At 39.2% G+C, this 18411-nt stretch overlaps 1 protein-coding gene and 1 long non-coding RNA gene across 2 annotated transcripts in view; one reads left to right on the top strand and one right to left on the bottom strand.

The window, feature by feature from the left end:
* Positions 1 to 18411, top strand: part of LOC149127565 (uncharacterized) — a 49594-nt gene that overhangs the window by 25937 nt on the left and 5246 nt on the right. The gene's annotated exons all lie outside the window — the stretch shown is intronic.
* KCND2 (potassium voltage-gated channel subfamily D member 2) overlaps positions 1875 to 18411 on the bottom strand; it is a 524650-nt gene continuing 508113 nt past the window's right edge. Inside the window, 4 exon segments of the mRNA NM_001082118.1 lie at positions 1875 to 2064; positions 4749 to 4996; positions 8132 to 8224; positions 9102 to 9197. Of these exon segments, the coding sequence (NP_001075587.1) occupies positions 1887 to 2064; positions 4749 to 4996; positions 8132 to 8224; positions 9102 to 9197 (615 nt within the window). The 3' untranslated portion in view covers positions 1875 to 1886.

Genomic DNA, 18411 nt, shown 5'->3' with positions numbered 1-18411 from the left:
AATATTCACACTGCTGGAAGATTAGTAATTTTAAAAAGTCATACTAGGAATAAAGCCAGTTCTTCCCAAGAGACAGTTGAGTTTATCTTACTTTCACTCAGCAAATATTGATTAAGATCTACTGTGTGCACAGCACTGTTCTAGAAGCTATTCTAGACATGGGAAGCAAGAATATCTGGCTTTACTTGAAACTTGGATTAATTCATTTTTATGATAAATTATGTTAAGTATTTAAAATCTATAATAAAGGGATAATTATTAACTTTTTCCATGTACAGAAGCTAAGCTTTATTTCTTATAGTGGTGGCTTGGAATGAACAAAACTTCATTTGACGTAAAAGTTTTTTACACTGTCACATGAAGACATGTCTGCTGATATATTTCAAGGGTGAAAAAGTATACAGACTTTTCACTTAGATGTACATAGAGATCAACTTTGTATCATCAAACTCCTGTTATGATTTGGTGGACACAATTGCACCTTGCAATATACAGGAACTTTTCTAAGATAAATTTGTGCTGCCTTCCTGAATGTCATAGAAAGCTTTCTTTCATCAAATATTGCTACATAAAACACTCCAGTTTCTCTGCATTCCAAATCACATTAGTTATTCTCAAAACATATTCAAGATCTAAAGCAAAATAAATAATATATCAAGTAAGATTCTGAGATCATTGATTCTATGAAATCAGTCCCAGTCAACTCTTTTCATGAAAACATAGTGATATATCCAGTATCAGGGCTTTTCCATAAACAGCAAAGACATTAGTGATAATTCATAAATGTCAACTCCTTTTCTCTAGTTTTTGACAAGGGGATTAATGACAGTCTCCATACAAGATAATTCGCTGGGGGATACAAAAGGAGGAAAGCCATTTGAACTATGGTTAACATTAGTCCAGTTGATGATGGTGAACCCAGTAGAAGGTGCTACAGAAATACAGGAACAGATAATGCACTATGTCACAGGAATACAGTGGACTAAAGAATATTACCAAGAAACATATGGCACAATAGTTTGGGATTAAAAAGTTACCTTAAAACTGGCCACACTAGAACTTGTTCTATGAATGTGGCTTTTACTGTATCTATGAAGATTCCGGAAAGTACAACAACAAAAAAAATCCTGATTCCTGATACAACAGGTATACAATGAATTATTGCAGTTGTAACAGTATCTAGGAGCAAGGTTAACTGATAATTAATACTGAACTATCTGAACACTTTAGATTTACTAATGAGCATCCCCATGAGAAACACTGAAGTTCTAAAAGGAGTTTACAGCCCACCATGGAACATGAACAATCAGCTTGTAAGTGCACAGGAATTCCCCCTTTCTACAATTATAGTTTATCATGCCTATTCTGAAGACAACATAAGGAAACTGAGATCACTGCTCCAAAGAATTCTAGCATGCATTATGATGGTTCTTTCAGTCAATACAAATGTGTTGTATGAGTTTTTTTTTTTTAAGATGGAATAATCTTCATCATTGCCAATGTTCATGGTTTTAACAGGAAAAATTTTTATCAAAATGTTCTCCATATTTTTTTGTTTTGCATTCAACTGGAACATTAGGTCCAAAGATTTATTTTATTAAAAAAGAGTTCTGATCATAAGAAGCATCAATAGGCGGCATTTCATTGTGCTCATTCGCAAAGTCAAAGGGTCACAGAATATTCCTCTAACAGGTCAAACTCTGTCTGGAAATGCCATTTGGTGGTTTTATTCACAGCCTCAAGGTTGGAAGCTTTGTTTTTGTTTCACTCCAACCTTCTTCCATTGCTGTCTTAATCTGCAAATGGTTTATTATTTCTTCTTTCTTCTACATTGAGATTCTTTCCACAGCCAGGGCTCAAATTCTCTTGGACTGCTCCCAACTGTCTTACAAAGCAGACACTCTGACAATATTCCCTCCTGAGTACTCAGGAGATTCTGGCCTGTCATCTCCCTCTGGTGTCGTCACTGGAGGTGTTGGGATGCTTATTATTGCTGTGGTCACATATGGTTGTTCACAGTTTAGTTTAACACACTCTTCCATTTTGGCGTTTAAACTGGATCGGCTGATGAGAAAAATACCGATTTAATGAAATCAGTTGCTTATTTAAATTTGTTTTCATACAATTGAGCAATGCATATTCTAATTATTATAAATAACATTTTAAATGTGTAAGAAAAATGGCCATAATTAAAAAAACCCTGAAATTTCAACTCTTAATATGTATTGACATGAATATTAGTTCATACCATTAAATAAATTTCTAAAGCCAACTCAGTTTGGTTCAATCAACTGTTTCTCAAACAAAGTGTATTCTATTAAAATACAAGAGAGAAGATCAGGAAAGATTTGGATATCATCAGTTGAACAAATTAAAATAATTTAAGATAGGAACTCTGGGGCTGGTGCTGTGGCGCACTGGGTTAACGCCCTGGCCTGAAGTGCTGGCATCCCACACTGGCATCGGTTCAAGACCTGGCTACTCCAATTCCGATCCAACTCTCTGCTATGGCCTGGGAAAGCAGTGGAAGATGGCCCAAGTCCTTGGGCCTCTGCACCTGCATGGGAGACCCAGAAGTAGCTCCTGGCTCCTGGCTTCAGATCAACGCAGTTCCAGCCATTGCAGCCAATTGGGGAGTGAACCATCAGATGAAAGACCTCTCTCTCTGCTCTCCTCTGTCTGTGTAACTCTGACTTCCAAATAAATAAATAAATCTTAAAAAAAAGTAATAAGGTAAACTTTACATTTTTTTAAAAAAGATAGGAACTCTGAAGGTTTTGAGAAACCATTATGAAAATGTCCTATTATTTGGATTTCTTGAGCACAGAATATTCTTATTACATCATTTTAGGGTATCTGAGGTACTATAAAAAGTTCATGGGAAAGTGGAATTATTTTGGTATAAAAATTTTGGAATCCATACCTAGTTTTTAATAAGCATTTCCATGAACTTTTCAGAGAACCCTTGTATAATGCCCTCAAAGTTTTCACCTCCATCATGACTATCTGTTAAAAATCCTCAAAAAAGCTTTTTTAATCAAACACTTTAAGTTTGGGCCAGGCATCCTGGCGCAGTGGGATGCTCAGATTCCATATCAGAGTGCCAGTTCTAGTCCTGACAACTCTGTTTCCAATCTAGCTTCCCACTAATGATTTTGGGAAGCAGCAGATGATGGCTATGCCACTCCTGGATGGAGTTCCCAGCTCCTGGTTTTGGCTTGGCTGAGCCCTGGCTGTTGCAACCTTTTGGGAAGAGAGCCAGTGGATGGAAGACATCTCTTATGTCTCTGTGATCCCAACTTTCAAATAAAATAAATTTCCTTAAAAAAATACTCCAAGGTTTTCCCAAGTGCTATTCTTACATGAACTTTATACTCTCTGTGATAAAAGAGTGTAAGAGTGTAAGAAAAGCAATTTACATATTCATGTCCTAAGGTTTTCTTCCTAAACATTTCTCCTTTTACTGCTTTGTTATGTATTAGATATGAAACAATGCAGAGGTGAAGTATGTTAAAGAGATACTTTTGTTACTCCAAATATTAACATTGGATCCCAGGGTCATCCAATTTATATAAATAAACACAGCCTGAATTCAGCCTTTCATCCAGGTTTTCAGCAAATACTATTGAATACCAACAAATAATGAAAATTTATGGATTATTAATCTAAAAATATGTTACTCTAAAGAGCAACTCAAAATTATTTTGGATGAAACTGACTTTTTAAATGATCTACAGTTTAAATGTACTACTTTTTATTACATATGTGTGTTTGTAGTGAAAACAAATAGTGAACACAGAAAAACAAAGAGAAGATATCTGTATAAATATTTCACTAAAATTGCCCATAACTAATCCAAGATGAAAAAATTTTTGTATTTTACTTATTTTTAATTGAATTGACCTTTATGTCCATGGCCAGAAGTAACTTTATGGTCAATACTGTATGTGTATAAAGGAAATTTGTATAGGCATAGTTTTAATTTTCACCATTTTGTTGACTGTGTTGACATATTTTTAGGTGCTATTGAATGACCTTCAGTCATATTGATGTTAATTACACTTTCTCTTTTAGCAGTGTTGTTTATAGTTTCAGGCTATTTGCATTTACAGGATGAGCTTCTGAGTATAGAAGTCCTTGTTCAAATAAAAGAAAAAGTGGACTTGAAGTGATACCACATATTTGTATGTACCAGATCAACCTTCTCTTCTTTTCACTCTTCTTTGCAGTATTTACTTATTAATCTTTTGAGAGCAAGAGAGTGAGAGAGTTCATTCATCTGTCGATTTACATCCAAATGCCCTCAACAGCTAGAGCTGGGCCAGCCTGAAGTTAGGAGACCTGAAAGAATTTCTGGACTCCTATGTGGATATCAGGGACCCAAGTACTTGGGCCACCATCTACTGCATTCCAGGAGCATGAGCATGGAGCTGGATTGGAAATGGAGGCATGACATTAGGGGATGCAGGTGTACCCAAGAGTGTACCAAGAGTGAACCCAAGAGTGTGGCGTAACCTGCTGTCTCATAATGCCTGCCCCCTTCTTCCTACTCTTAAAACTGATACAACTGCTCATTTGATCACTTTGGGGTATACCAGTAGACTTATTTTCCTACCTGTTTCAGTATCAGTTTTGTCTCTATTCCTAGGAGCAAAGACTTAGATGCTACACAGGTAAAACGTCACTGCAGAAGGTGACTTATGAACCAGTATAGCTGTGTGTACACAGCACAGATTAACCTCGGGTACCTGTTAGATAGCGGTGTTCTCTCCACACATCTGATCTGAATGGTACTGAGTTCTTGCACACTGCCTCGTTGGCTTCCTGATACGTTGGCATTGGGAATGCGGAACGTTTTTTTGTGTCGTCGTGAACAGCAAGTGCTGGTGACTCCTTGTTGTGAAGAGAGAGAGGGGCTGTGACTTGAAGGCCGATTAACAGTTGCGACTTCCATGCAGCTTTCTTCAAAGACTTGTTCATCCACAAACTCATGATTCTGTTTAACAGTGATAAGAAAAGGTAAAGAAAGAGAAACACCTTTTTTTAACTTAAAAAAGGAAACACATAGCTTTATTTTAAAAACTTAAATATGCCCATGGATAGTTAGAATGGATTCAACCAGGAGCACCATTTTCATGATTAGAATATCCAAACCACTTCTATTGGCATTTGTGTGGAAACAAAATCATTCTAGCTGGACCTAGAGATTTGACATATACATATATAGACTATCACAATTTTGTGAAGCTCACATTTGTAGGCAGATTGAAGTTATGGAAATAAGAATATCTTAATAATATGTCCCAAGTTAGTTTGATTGTCTGTTATATATGAAAGGACCTTACCAAGTTCATGGAAAATGGAATTAAGATAAAAAATTAAAAGATTCATTTTCTTGCTAAAGCTTTTGGAAATCCATGCCTAGTTTATTTTCATAATATTTATTTTCCACAAACTTTTTGAAGATCTCTTATATTAACAAATATTCCATGTGGGATTGAAAACATTTTTTCATTAGCAAAAGATGCTTATATGCTCTTCAAAAATGCTCAGTTATAGAAAAATGAGACTTAGCACTGAATGCAATACATTTATCTGCCAAGTGTGTCCTTGTGTCTGTCTCAAAGGTAGCACTGAATTTCTGTCGCCTCCTTTCTCTTTTTTATTTATTTATTTATTTATTTATTTATTTATTTATTTTTTGACAGGCAGAGTGGACAGTGAGAGAGAGAGACAGAGAGAAAGGTCTTCCTTTGCTGTTGGTTCACCCTCCAATGGCCGCCGCGGCCGGTGCGCTGCGGCTGGCGCACCGCGCTGATCTGATGGCAGGAGCCAGGTGCTTTTCCTGGTCTCCCATGGGGTGCAGGGCCCAAGCACCTGGGCCATCCTCCACTGCACTCCCTGGCCACAGCAGAGGGCTGGCCTGGAAGAGGGGCAACCGGGACAGAATCCGGCGCCCCGACCGGGACTAGAACCTGGTGTGCCGGCGCCGCAAGGCGGAGGATTAGCCTAGTGAGCCGCGGTGCCGGCCCGTGTCGCCTCCTTTCTCAATGCTGCAACATATCACTGACTCTAGTCATGACACTGCCGGGGCCAGGGTTTCTCTGCTTCTTTCTTCCTCACTACCAGCCCAGAAGCGAGTGGTCCTGGGCATCATTTCACCTTTTGTATTTTATAGGAACACAATATTCATTTGGCTTTTAAGATGTTTAATAAAATGTCTATGCAAGAATTTTATCTCAGAGATCTGAGGGAAAACTTTTTTATCAAGTATTACAGAGCATCCTCAATTACTATCTCTTACTTGTGTGGGGTTAATAGTCTTTTGATGGAAGCTTTTGCACTCACTGGATTCCACTTAGCTATCTCTCATTCTAAAATACTACAGCAGTTGAATATGTTTGCTGGCTAACAAGAAATAGATTTTAAGTTATTCACTTTGCCATTTGTTTGCTGAGGCAAGCATTTTGAAATACATGGAATTTAACATTCTACTGTTTGTTTAAAGTCCAGAGGATATGATAAGACTGAATTTCACATTAAATATTAAAGAGAAAATACAGTACAGAAAACATTCATGACCTGTTTTCTCCTCTTCCAAAGCACATTTCAAACACATAGTCAAAATTACAATGCGTGAGATTGTAATTTATCTCATTAGTGATTGGAAGTGAAGAAGTATTTTATTATTGGCTACCATCCACCTTGTGGATCACTCGATTTAAACTAAATTAAGTCATGTTGTTATTTTTTTATTACAAGGAAAGCCCTAAATGGTAAAATAGAGAAAAAGGGAAAATAAAATGAGAGGAAAAAGACAAGGATAATGCATCTTGTCATTAACTTTCAGAGAGTTATTCTAATGCATTATAGCCTTGTCTACATTTTTATTTAAAAACACAATTGTAATTGTGACTTAGAATGCATAAAGAGTTTTTCTCTTATCATCAGATATAGATGAACATTGTTCCCTTGCCTCCACAGCCCAGCATTATCTGGCCTCTGCTTTTCTCTCTACCACCTCTTACGCCAACTACACTTTCTCCTTCTGGCCAACCTCAAGTTCTTGCATTTCCTCATAGGCACATACTTGCCCCTCTTCAGATACACAACAGCACATTAGTGCCTTCATTTATTTGCTTACTGAACTCCTGGTAAGTCTGTAGGCCTCAAGTTCCTTCAGGAAGTCTGTCTGAGCTTGTCACCTCACAGCCATGTGTCCCACCCCACTGTGGCTTCCAGGACTTTGTCCTCCTCCAGTAACAGGCTCTGTATTTTGCCCCATAAACAGAAGCTATGTGGTCACGGGGGCCACACTTGATTCATGGTGTGTCTTGGACCTGGCTCATTGTTAGGTGCATAGCAAGGAAGGAATACATATTTCTTGAGTGACTATTAGGTAAAAGAATAAACAGATGAGTACTGCACTGGAATTGAGAGTACAAATCATTGCATGTCAGGGAGTGTGTGAACTGACTTGATTGTGAAAGTTTTGTTCTGCTGTGTGGTCACAGATTGTGACCCTGACAAGATAGCCAGAGATTGGGTCCCTTTGCTATGGCGAAGGTCTAACTTAGTGTTTGGAAGTGGAGAGATGCAGATCCCTTCACACTTAGGGGCACATAAGTAATTAAATGTGTCATCTTCTTATGAGGATGTATGGTGTTTATTATCTATTCTTATTCATTACACTTATGAAAGTAATGCCTACATTCTGGTGTTCTATTTTTTAGCATTATTCATATTCTCTTTATCCGATGTCAGCAACACTTGAATTTCCTTTTTTACTGATTTACCAGCATTTTAAGAATCAAGGAAAATGGCATTTTATAGATTTGCTATTGAAAGACAAGTTCCATCTTCATTTAACTGATAATGTAGACTAGACTTTAGGTAACGACTGAGAATAAAACATCCTAACTAAATCTCTAAAATATCTACCATGTTGAAACATGACCATAGTCTTTCAAAGTGATTTCAAATGCTGTTTGTGTGTGTGTGTGTGTGTGTGTGTGTTAGCGTGCTTCCCTGTAACACAGACAGTGAAATCATGCTTGGAAGCATTAGTATGCACAGAAGCACATGGAAGTACTGCTGCAGGCAGAGGCAGGCAGTCGTGCTGTCTCCTTACCGTGGTTTTCTCCAGGCAGTGAAGCAGGTGGTGGTGCTGGGTTTCAAAGCTGGAGCCGGACTTGCTAACAAAGGCTGGCTCCTCCTCCGAGGACTGTGGACACAGAGAAGACAGAATGGCTTTCTATTTTATTTGCAAACAATGAGAACCTCAGCTACATTTTCCACAGAGAGATCTGACCTATTTTCCGAGATTAAATGTCAGGATTTTTTTTTTTAACTAAATAGGAACAAATGTACAGTTGCTTCTAACTTGGATGATCAGCATTTACATTTTCATCAAATTAGCAGTCTTATCCTTCAGAAGTGTCTTCCTGAATTGAACATTGAAATCTCTCTTACCGATTCAATGACCAACTATCTTTGTAAACCTCAGAATGATTATTTTTGCATAAAAAACTTAACCTAGTAACTGCATCATCATAAAACCACTATCATGCTCATTTACACAGCAGCTATTTTGTGGGGAGAAAAATATGACTGGAACCCTTAATATGAAAGGAAAGTTTTGAAGTAAATGTAAAGTTTCTCATTTATACACGTACCATGTGGCCCTCATAACACTGAATGGTGTCCCCCCTTCACTTAGAAGGAAAATAAGCCATCCTGTCACTCCCTCAACTCCTCCTCACCCAAATGAACTTTAAGAAACTTAAGTTATTTTGTAACAAAGAAGAATTCAGCCTTTGAATTATTGCACATCTTTTACCCCTGCCATGTAACATGAGATGTGCAAAAACACTGTCCAATCACGATCAGGCATCATGAGTCATTGGCAATAGTTCATAGCACAGCGTCTAACCTACGGCCAACTGAAATGTACGGGGAGAAGCTAAAACGAAATGACACTTGCGTTGTTTCAGGAGCCATTTTCATAATTACCCACAATAAAATGATACGGCTAGGTAGAACTCAATCGATATTACACCAGTAAATGGAACATTAGAAACAAGTGCAGTGCTTGGCTGTACCTGCAGCTGATTGCTGAGTAAACCGTTGCGTTTGCTCTGCATGTAGGCGTTCGCACTTCCACTTTTGGCTGCCCGGATTCTGGCCAGTCTAGCTTTCTACAGGAGAAGAAAAATAAGTATCCTGTTAATGCTTAGGAGTGGGTGCACTCTGGATGATCCTAATGTCAGCATACATATTTCTTAAAGTAATTCAGGTTTTCACATAGAATTAATAAAAACGACCCCTCTTTTCCTTTTTGAGCACTTTTCATTAGCTAATATTTATCAAGATGACTACCTGATAATAATAAGGATAGCTACAGTTGACTACATAAATTTGGGTAATGCATTTAGGAATAATTAAAGTGAATCTTTACAGTATGATTAAGTTACTTTGTTATTGTTTCTTTTAATTGTGTCAAGAGAAAACATAATGAACTGAAAAAGAATGTAGCCTAGCAAATCAGCTACACCTCCTTTTCTCTTAAGCTAATGTCCTTTGGAAAACAAGTAACTAAGTTCCAGAAACCAGGTGTAGGCCTGCCAGCTTTCCTTCCTTCCTCCCCCACCCCTCCTTGTTTTCTTTTTTCCTTCTGGGTCTGCTTCCTGCCAGTGCAGCCCATGGGAGCAGTAGTGATGGCTCCAGTACTACCTGGGATGCTTTCTCCAGTACTGAGTTCCTATTTCACATGGGAGACCTGGATTTAGTTCCTATCTCCAAATGTGCCCTTCTCCCATATGTCTTTCTGTTTCTCTCTCTCTCAAAAAAAAAACAAAAACAAAAACAAAAACAAAAAAAAAACAAAAACAAAACACACACACACATAAATAACCACTATTAAGCTGTAGCTAAATCTTTTAATATAAAATTTTAATTCTGCATTTATCCTGTTAAATTAGTCAAAGTAGATCCCTGAATTTATGTGCTATGTCTACTGGCGCAGTTCACACGACTGTGAAATGCTCATCCAATTTCTCTCAATCTTTGTTTTTAAAAGTATTTTATTTATTTGAAAGAGAGAGAGAGAGAGAGAGAGAGAGAGAGAGAACTCCCATCCACTGGTTCATTCCCCAAATGCTTGCAATGGCCTGGTACTCAAATGGGATGTGGGTGTCACAGGCAACAGCTTAAACGTACTACATCACAACACTGGCACCCACTATTTTTTGAAATGAAGAACAAAGTAAGTCTATGTATGGAATTTTGCAAAATTATTTTTAAGTTTTAAAGCAGTTTTCATACGGATGATGTGTCTTCAATTTAGAGAATTTAGGGTAGTCCAATTGTTTGCAGGAACAGTAAGATTGCCAAAATGGTCTTACTGAGCAAACTGGCTGATTAGCCAGATTTTGGTATTCTGTTCTATGGTAGATCTGATGTTGCACGTCTTTTTGTCAGAGGGAGTCTAGATGTTACTTCCTGCAAAGTACTTCTTTGGTGACTATTTGTATGATGTATATCTAGTTAATACATTTCTTAGCCCTCAAAGATTCCCATGCTCCCTCTTCCCCCCTCCCCCCTTTCTAAACAACCAAGATAAATCGCCTCAAGCCTGGGAAATGCTCTTAAAGGAAAAATGTTAAAATTATCTATATTTTGGGCCGAGGATGTGGCGCAGCAGGTTAAAGCCTTGGCCTGAAATGCTGGCATCACATATGGGTGCTGGTTCTATTCTCGGCTGCTCCTCTTCCAAGCCAGCTCTCTGCTATCGCCTGGGAAAGCAGTACAAGATGGCCCAAATCCTTGGGCCCCTGCACCCATGTGGGAGACCTGGAAGAAGCTCCTGGCTTCGGATTGGCACAGCTTCAGCCATTGCGGCCATCTGGGGAGTGAACCAGCGGATGGAAGACCTCTCTCTCTGTCTCTACCTCTCTCTGTCTTTCAAATAAATAAAAATAAATCTTCAAAAAATTATCTAGATTTTAAATTGAAAATGAATATATAGATCTCACAAAAATTTGTAATTCTACAAAAGTGCACGCCCCCAAGGAGGTCTCTGTCTTTGGAGCTGTCCTATTCCTTGATTCAGAGTTAATGACTGGTAATATTTCTAGGAATGTGTCAGAGATTTGCTAAGCATGTGAAAGAAAGTATATTTATGCAACAGTGTATACATATGTATTTTTACTCCACTGGGAGAGTGCTTTTAACATGGTTTGCACTTGTTTTTCTTTTAAAGATTTTAAAATTTTTCATGTATTTGAAAGGCAGAGTGACAGAGAAGGGAATGAGGGGTAGATCTTTCATCTGCTGCTTCACTTCCCAGCCACAATTTCTAGGGCTGGGCCAGGCCAAACCAGGAGGCTGGAATGCCAGTGGATCTCCCACATGGGTGGCAGGGTGCAAAGAACCAGGGTTATCTTCTGCTTTTCCATGTGCATTGGCAGAGAGCTGGATCTGGAACTGAGCAGCTGGGGCTCGAACCAGTGTTGTGATAGGGGTTGCTGGCATTGTAGGAGGTGGCTTAATCTGCTGCACATCAACTTGGCTGGCCCCATTGTTTTGCATGTAATAGCTTTCAGTTGGTGTATCTTGGACCTCCTTCCATACATACACAGTTAGATTTAGCTCATTTTTGATGGACATATAATATACCACTGTATGAACAAAATATTTATTCGGTTACAGCTACTAATCAAGATGTTTTGAAGCGCCCTTTGCTTTGCATATCAGGATAAGCTTATCTGCTGGATAAACTGCTGAAAGCAGAATTAGTCCCAGATCAAAAAGGGTAGGATAGTATGAGGAGCAGGGGTGTACTGATCTCAGTGTATTTAGTTGAACAGTTTTCCCCAGACTTCCCTCCAAAGTCATTGTAGCAGAATGCCCTTTCATCTGCATTATTTGAGAGTAGCACTGAGAAGTGTGAAGCTCTCAAAATAGCTTTATGCTGGGCCGGCGCCGCGGCTCACTAGGCTAATCCTCCGCCTAGCGGCGCCGGCACACCGGGTTCTAGTCCCGGTCGGGGCGCCGGATTCTGTCCCGGTTGCCCCTCTTCCAGGCCAGCCCTCTGCTGTGGCCAGGGAGTGCAGTGGAGGATGGCCCAGGTGCTTGGGCCCTGCACCCGCATGGGAGACCAGGAAAAGCACCTGGCTCCTGGCTCCTGCCATCGGATCAGCACGGTGTGCCGGCCGCAGCACGCCGGCCGCGGCGGCCATTGGAGGGTGAACCAACGGCAAAGGAAGACCTTTCTCTCTGTCTCTCTCTCTCACTGTCCACTCTGCCTGTCAAAATAAATAAATAAATAAATAAATAAAAAAAAAATTTAAAAAAAAAAAAATAGCTTTATGCTAGTATCTGAGTTTAACTCCGCCCTCTTTCCCTAAATTCATTCTTCCTATGTGTTGATTTCAGGTTAAAATAACACTTTGTACAAAGATCATATTCATAATTGACCGGAAAAGTGGGCATTTTAATTCTTTGTTGGTAGTATGTTTAGATCACTCAAAATACTGAGACAACACCAGTGACTTCTGTTGGAAGGTAGAAAATTTTTAACTTCAACAGCTGTGCTGAGGAGTCAAAAAATTCCTGGCCAGACTCTAAATAAGAACAAAAGCAAAAAACAAAACCAGTGGCAAGTGACAAGCATATTAGGAAAAGACTTAGAATTGGCCTAATAATTCAGAACTAAGCAGTTTATATTTTGGTTTTCAGAAAGGGGCTATTGTTGAAGTTTTAGTCCTAAAATGCCTTTGATTTCCTGGAAAATTCATTGTGCTTTTGGTTCCCTTTGATTCTCTCCCATCCACTCCTCCTTCCCTCTCTCTTTCCTGTCTCTGTTTCCTTCCTGCCTTCCTTGCTTTCTCTTTCCAGCTCCTTTTATTTTTGCGACTACTGTGTGTAATGACATTGGCAATATCACAGTTACTAGTTCATTCGTGTCATTCTCCAAGCATTTCACTACAGCATCAGGAAACATTATTTCTTCCACTAATGAGACAAATACATTAACCAAAAAATACTGTCCAGCAAAGGAAAATGTTGTCTATTTCTCATCCTATAAAGCAAAGCCCACCTATGATGACAATCTTTACTCTAGCAGTAGCTCTAAGCTTTGGGAAAAAGAAATGTTTTCCAGACAGAATAACCATATTGGCTAATTCATGCACTGTGTTAAAAAAAGAAGCTTCCATCTCAATTTCAATCACGGCTTTTCTTTCATTTTGCTACAATATTGTACAAGCTAATTGATTTAATTGGTCTTGTGGAGTACCATACCAAATGTCTGTTGAATGCTAGCCTTTATGACCTGTGATTACATCTTTGGTTCCAGCAGGTAATTGAGGGAAATTATTTTACAAAGATGTTTTAGAAAATCACTTTACTTCTGACCTACTTAGTATGACAATCTTGGCAACTCCGGCTGTGCGATCGGGAGGTTAAAAGAAAACAAGCTGCTGATAAGAGGAAGTACGCTCCTTCCACTCCCCTGCTCCTACCCCTGCAGGAAACACAACTTCTTGGCATGGCAAAGTACCAGAAAATAGTATGAGAATTAAAGGAAGGTTGCAGCAAATACTTGACATTAGCCTGCATGGAACAAAAGAAGATTCCAACATCTTAGTTAAAAATGGGTTTATGTGAGACCTTTGCCATTATTTTCCAATTATTTATCTGCTTTAAGAAATACAGAGAGTGAGAGGACCTAATTTTGTCTCATAAGCACCATCTTTTCCTATTTACCCAAATTTTTTCATAAATTCTGATTTTGCCCATGTTGGTTTCAAGGAATAGTACATCTACTGGATAATATAGCAACCAGCTAGGTGAAGCAAAGGACTGGTTCTGCTGTCACTGAACGGCTGGGAAATGATGAGATGCTAAACAGATTTCTTCGCTGTTGGGATCCCCACAATATTTATCGTGGATGTTCACTGCAAGGATCATAGACGGAAAGAGCATGCAATTTTTCTCTAGCTAATTCGACATTGAACTTTTACTGTGAAGCTGAATGCTGTAGAGTAGAACACAATGATTTTTAGCAAGGAGATGGTTTTTTAATTACATCAAATTATATTATAAACTTTACAGTGCATTTTCTGAAACCGAGGCTGGGAGCCCATCAGACAAAGATCTTTAAGCCAAGCATTATCGACATCAGGATTCCCCTAAATGGGCAGCCATATTCTAAATGAAATATGAGGTAGATTGAGGGAAGTGATTGGACCATCTTGTTAGCAAATCACAAAATGTTTTCAGTACTTTCAAAAAGTAAAGCAACCTTCAAAGTGAGGGGAGAAAGCCTCTCTCCCTGGTTAATCTTAGACAATCCCTCATGTCTCAGATATTGGCCCACATACTCCTGTAGCATGTGTATTGGAAGCTCCACTTGCAGTTGTTTGTTTCATTGAAGGTTTAGTAAAGTGCTGCAGGTAGAGGTGGCAAATCAAGCTTCGTCGGCTTCATACATTAAGACTTCATTGGAATCTTTCTACTTGCTAAGGAAGAGGGCCATTCTTGTAATGAGGAAAGTTAGTGCCAAACTATAATACAAGAGTTAAAGGAATTCAACAGGAGACAGTGCAGTATTAATGGTTCTAGAGCTTGGTTAATTCTGGAGATGTCAGGGATGGGCAGAATCAGGGCTGGGATGTGGATCAGTGGAAGGCAAAAAGCAATGACAGTGCCATAAGAGGGAAGAAATGGAAGAGGGTGAAGAGGGTATTACAGACAAAACCATGCTTCCTAGTATTGTTTATAATCGGCCTTTTTAAAAAATTTTTATTTTTTTTAAATTTTTTTGACAGGCAGAGTTAGACAGTGAGAGAGAGAGAGAGAGAGAGAGAGAGAGAGAGAGAAATCTTCCTTTTTCCGTTTTTCACCCCCAAAATGGCCGCTGCGGCCGATCTGCCGATCTGAAGCCAGGAGCCAGGTGCTTCTCCTGGTCTCCCATGCAGGTGCAGGGCCCAGGGACCTGGGCCATCCTCCACTGAACTCCTGGGCCACAGTAGAGAGCTGGACTGGAAGAGGAGCAACCGGAACAGAATCTGGCGCCCCAACTGGCATCAGAACCCGGTGTGCCGGCGCCACAGGTGGAGGATTAGCTTACTGAGCTGCGGTGCCGGCCTATGATTGGCCTTTTGAATGTTCAGTGTCCTCCAGTCTCGGAAGCCTCTGTCAAGGTGAACAAGCCTTACTTGTTCACACACTCATTCTTTCACTCATTGCAAAAATATGAAGGCCTGTTGTATGCCAGGTGCTGCGCTCAGGGAAAGTATGATATAATATCCATATATTTAATAATAGAATGTATGCAGAATATTGCAGAAGAGCAGAATGGATAATTAGTGATGCTACAATGTCCAGAAAAAATTTCATATACAGAATGGTATTTGACATAACTCTTGAACCTTGAGTAGAAATTTGCAGGTGGCTACATCAGGACTTGTAGGGATGGACAGGAGACACAAGAGCAGAGCTAATTCAGTAAGGCTGAAACAGAGTGGATATGCAGAATTATGTACTCCCTTGATGTTGATAATACCAGGCTATTAGGCTATAAACAAATAAAAGAACAAGATACACAGATATTTGGGGTAGAAACTAGGAGATTTTATCTTTATTATTTTTTTTTTTGAGATTTATTTATTTTATTTGAAAGAGTTACAGAGAGGTAAAAGGGAGAGGCAGAGGCAGAGAGAGAGAGAGAGTTTTCCATTCGCTGGTTCACTCCCCAAATGGTCTTAACAGCCGGTGCTGGGCCAGGCTGAAGCCAGGAGCTGGAAGCTTCATCTGAGACTCCCACATAGGTGCAGGGGGTCCATGACTTGGGCCATTTTCTGCTGCTTTCCCAGATGTATCAGCAGGGAGCTGGACTGGAACTGGAGCAGCCAGGACTTGAACTGGCACCCATATGGGATGCTGGCCCCTGCAGGCAGTGCCTTTATCTGCTATGCCACAGTGCTGGCCCCCAAGATTTTATTTTTAATAGTAGATAATATAAGATCACTCTCAAGATGTAGTTAGGGGTGTTGGCACTGTGGTGTACTAGGTTAAGCCTCCATCTGCGGTGGTTTCATATCCTGGCTGCTCCTCTTCGGATCCAGCTCTCTGCATAAGGCTTGGAAAAGCAGTGGGAGATGGCCCAGCTGCTTAGGCCCCTGTGCCCACATGGGAGACCAGGAAGAAGTGCCTGGCTTTGGATCGGCTCAGCTCCAGCAGTTGCAGCCATTTGGGGAGTGAACCAGCAGATGGAAGATCTTTCTCTCTCTTTCTCCCTCTCTCTATAACTCTACCTTTCAAATAAATAAATAAATAAAATCTTCAAAGGAAAAAAAAAGGTCTAGCTAAGAACTATCTCTTGCATTTTCATTATTCTAGAATTACATTTAAAAACCCTGTGATTTGGACATTGGACATTGCTAAATGTATTAGGTGATAGTTTTCAAGGTGTTGTCCCAAGACTAGCATATCAGTTTCACCTGCGAACTTGTTAGAAATGCAAATTGTCAGATAGGCAGGCTGTAATCCACAGCTACAGAATAGGGTGCTTTGGGGGTGGGGCCCACTAATTTATGTTCAAAACAAGCTCTGCAGATGATTTCACTGAATATAAATGTTGAGTATCACCACAGTAGGGTGTGATAAATGACAGGTTGAGTATCAGTGACATCTTTCCGTGTAAATGTCAAAATCATCATATGAAAAGTAAAATATTGACTTGCACTGTAGCTTGGCTCATTAATTGAAAACCTACTGTATTTAGAATTATCTGCAGGAAAAACCTAAAAGATTTACTGGTGTAATGAGTTAGAAATTTCTTGTCTGGGGCTTTAATTACTAGGTGTGTGAGTATGTGCAAGTCATCTGTAGGGTGGAAATAATTCCTCCTCTGTAAATTGGTTGTGTATATTCTAAATAACAGACACACAAAGCACCCCAGACAAACTAGAAGCTCTAGAAAGTGTTGTTGCTAGTATTATTAAGTTACAATTACTGTTGCCATTATTGCAAGATAATTACTCACAGGTGGGCATTCATCACAGGTGGGCATTTTAAAACACGGTAGGCTCCTTGCTTCAAGATATTAACCCTACTACCTGCCACTGCATCAATTCAGTTTCACTGTGGCAAATATACTGTACTCAATAAATGTCTACTGAACAACTGAATGAGTAAATAAATCTATAACCATTACCAATAGTGGAGGTGAGGGAGAGGTGCCACAGTTTCCTGGTATATTTACCCACATGCCACTGTCTAGTTAAGACCTTATCAGAGATTGATAGAAATGGAGTAGGTTCCAGATTCCCTAAGTCTAAAGGGTCAGAGTGGGTGGCAGAAGCAGAAGCAAACAATTACAAGGCTGATGATACAAGGCTGAAAAAGTGATTCTTTGCTAGAGGAAGAGGATCTCTGGCAATAGATATCAATAAATTCTCTGGACAATGCTGTGTAAGCAGAGTGATTAACGTGAACTTCCCAGTTAGTTGCTTTATGTGATTTTTTTTTAATTACTAAAGAGACCAGCCTTGTTCAAAAGCAATTTATAATCTATTCTAGAATTACCTACAGAACCAGGCATGAACTGACTCAAAATCTCTCATGATAGTTTACAGTTATACCACGTTAACCAGAATGTGATTCCACGTTAGTCATGGTAATGAGGGGTTTTTGGATTGTTTAAATATATATATAAAACTTTAAAGGACAAGGATATAGTGGCCACAAAGACCATAGAAAATATTGCACTATAAGCCTTGAGGAAGCTACAAAAGATATTTCCAAGGTTATTTCTAAGCACAAAAGATCCTGCCTCTCAAGGTGACAATTTTGACAAAGAATGAGGGAGGGGAAAACATCAACGTTCAATCAGTTTTTCTGAGAGGCAGCTGATTATAGTGTTGAAGGGAACCAGACCTACTTGGACTGAATAGTGTTTCTCCAACTCCTTACGTATGTGACCTTAGAACTGCTCAATTTTGGGGGTACCTTAGGATTCCCACCAATTAATGAGAATAATGTTACCCCACTCCTAGAGTTTTGATGATTATATGAAGTATTTTTTGAAAAATATTAGAACAGTGCCTGACACACAGTATTAAATACTGTTAATATGATTAGGCGTTAATACAAAATTGTATATATTTGCATGTTTTAACCTTATGGCTTTCCCCATTTCATGAATGATTATGCACCATATTTAGTGTTAGAAGAATTAATTAGTAGTACACAGTCCAGAGAAATGGCCAACTGCTGGTCCAGGAATAAGAACCACACGCAAATGATTAAATAGTTCTAGTTCTTGTGTTAACTGTGTAGAATATCTGAAATACATTTTGGTATCCTTCAATAATCCTCTTCTACATCAACTTGACCTTCCATGGA

Source organism: Oryctolagus cuniculus, chromosome 3 (assembly GCF_051225735.1).
Source record: "Oryctolagus cuniculus isolate XC-2025 breed Fujian yellow rabbit chromosome 3, ASM5122573v1, whole genome shotgun sequence".
NCBI classification, from domain to species: Eukaryota; Metazoa; Chordata; class Mammalia; order Lagomorpha; family Leporidae; genus Oryctolagus; species Oryctolagus cuniculus.
Note: the sequence above shows the minus strand (reverse complement) of the source record. Positions and strands in the feature narration are given on the sequence as shown.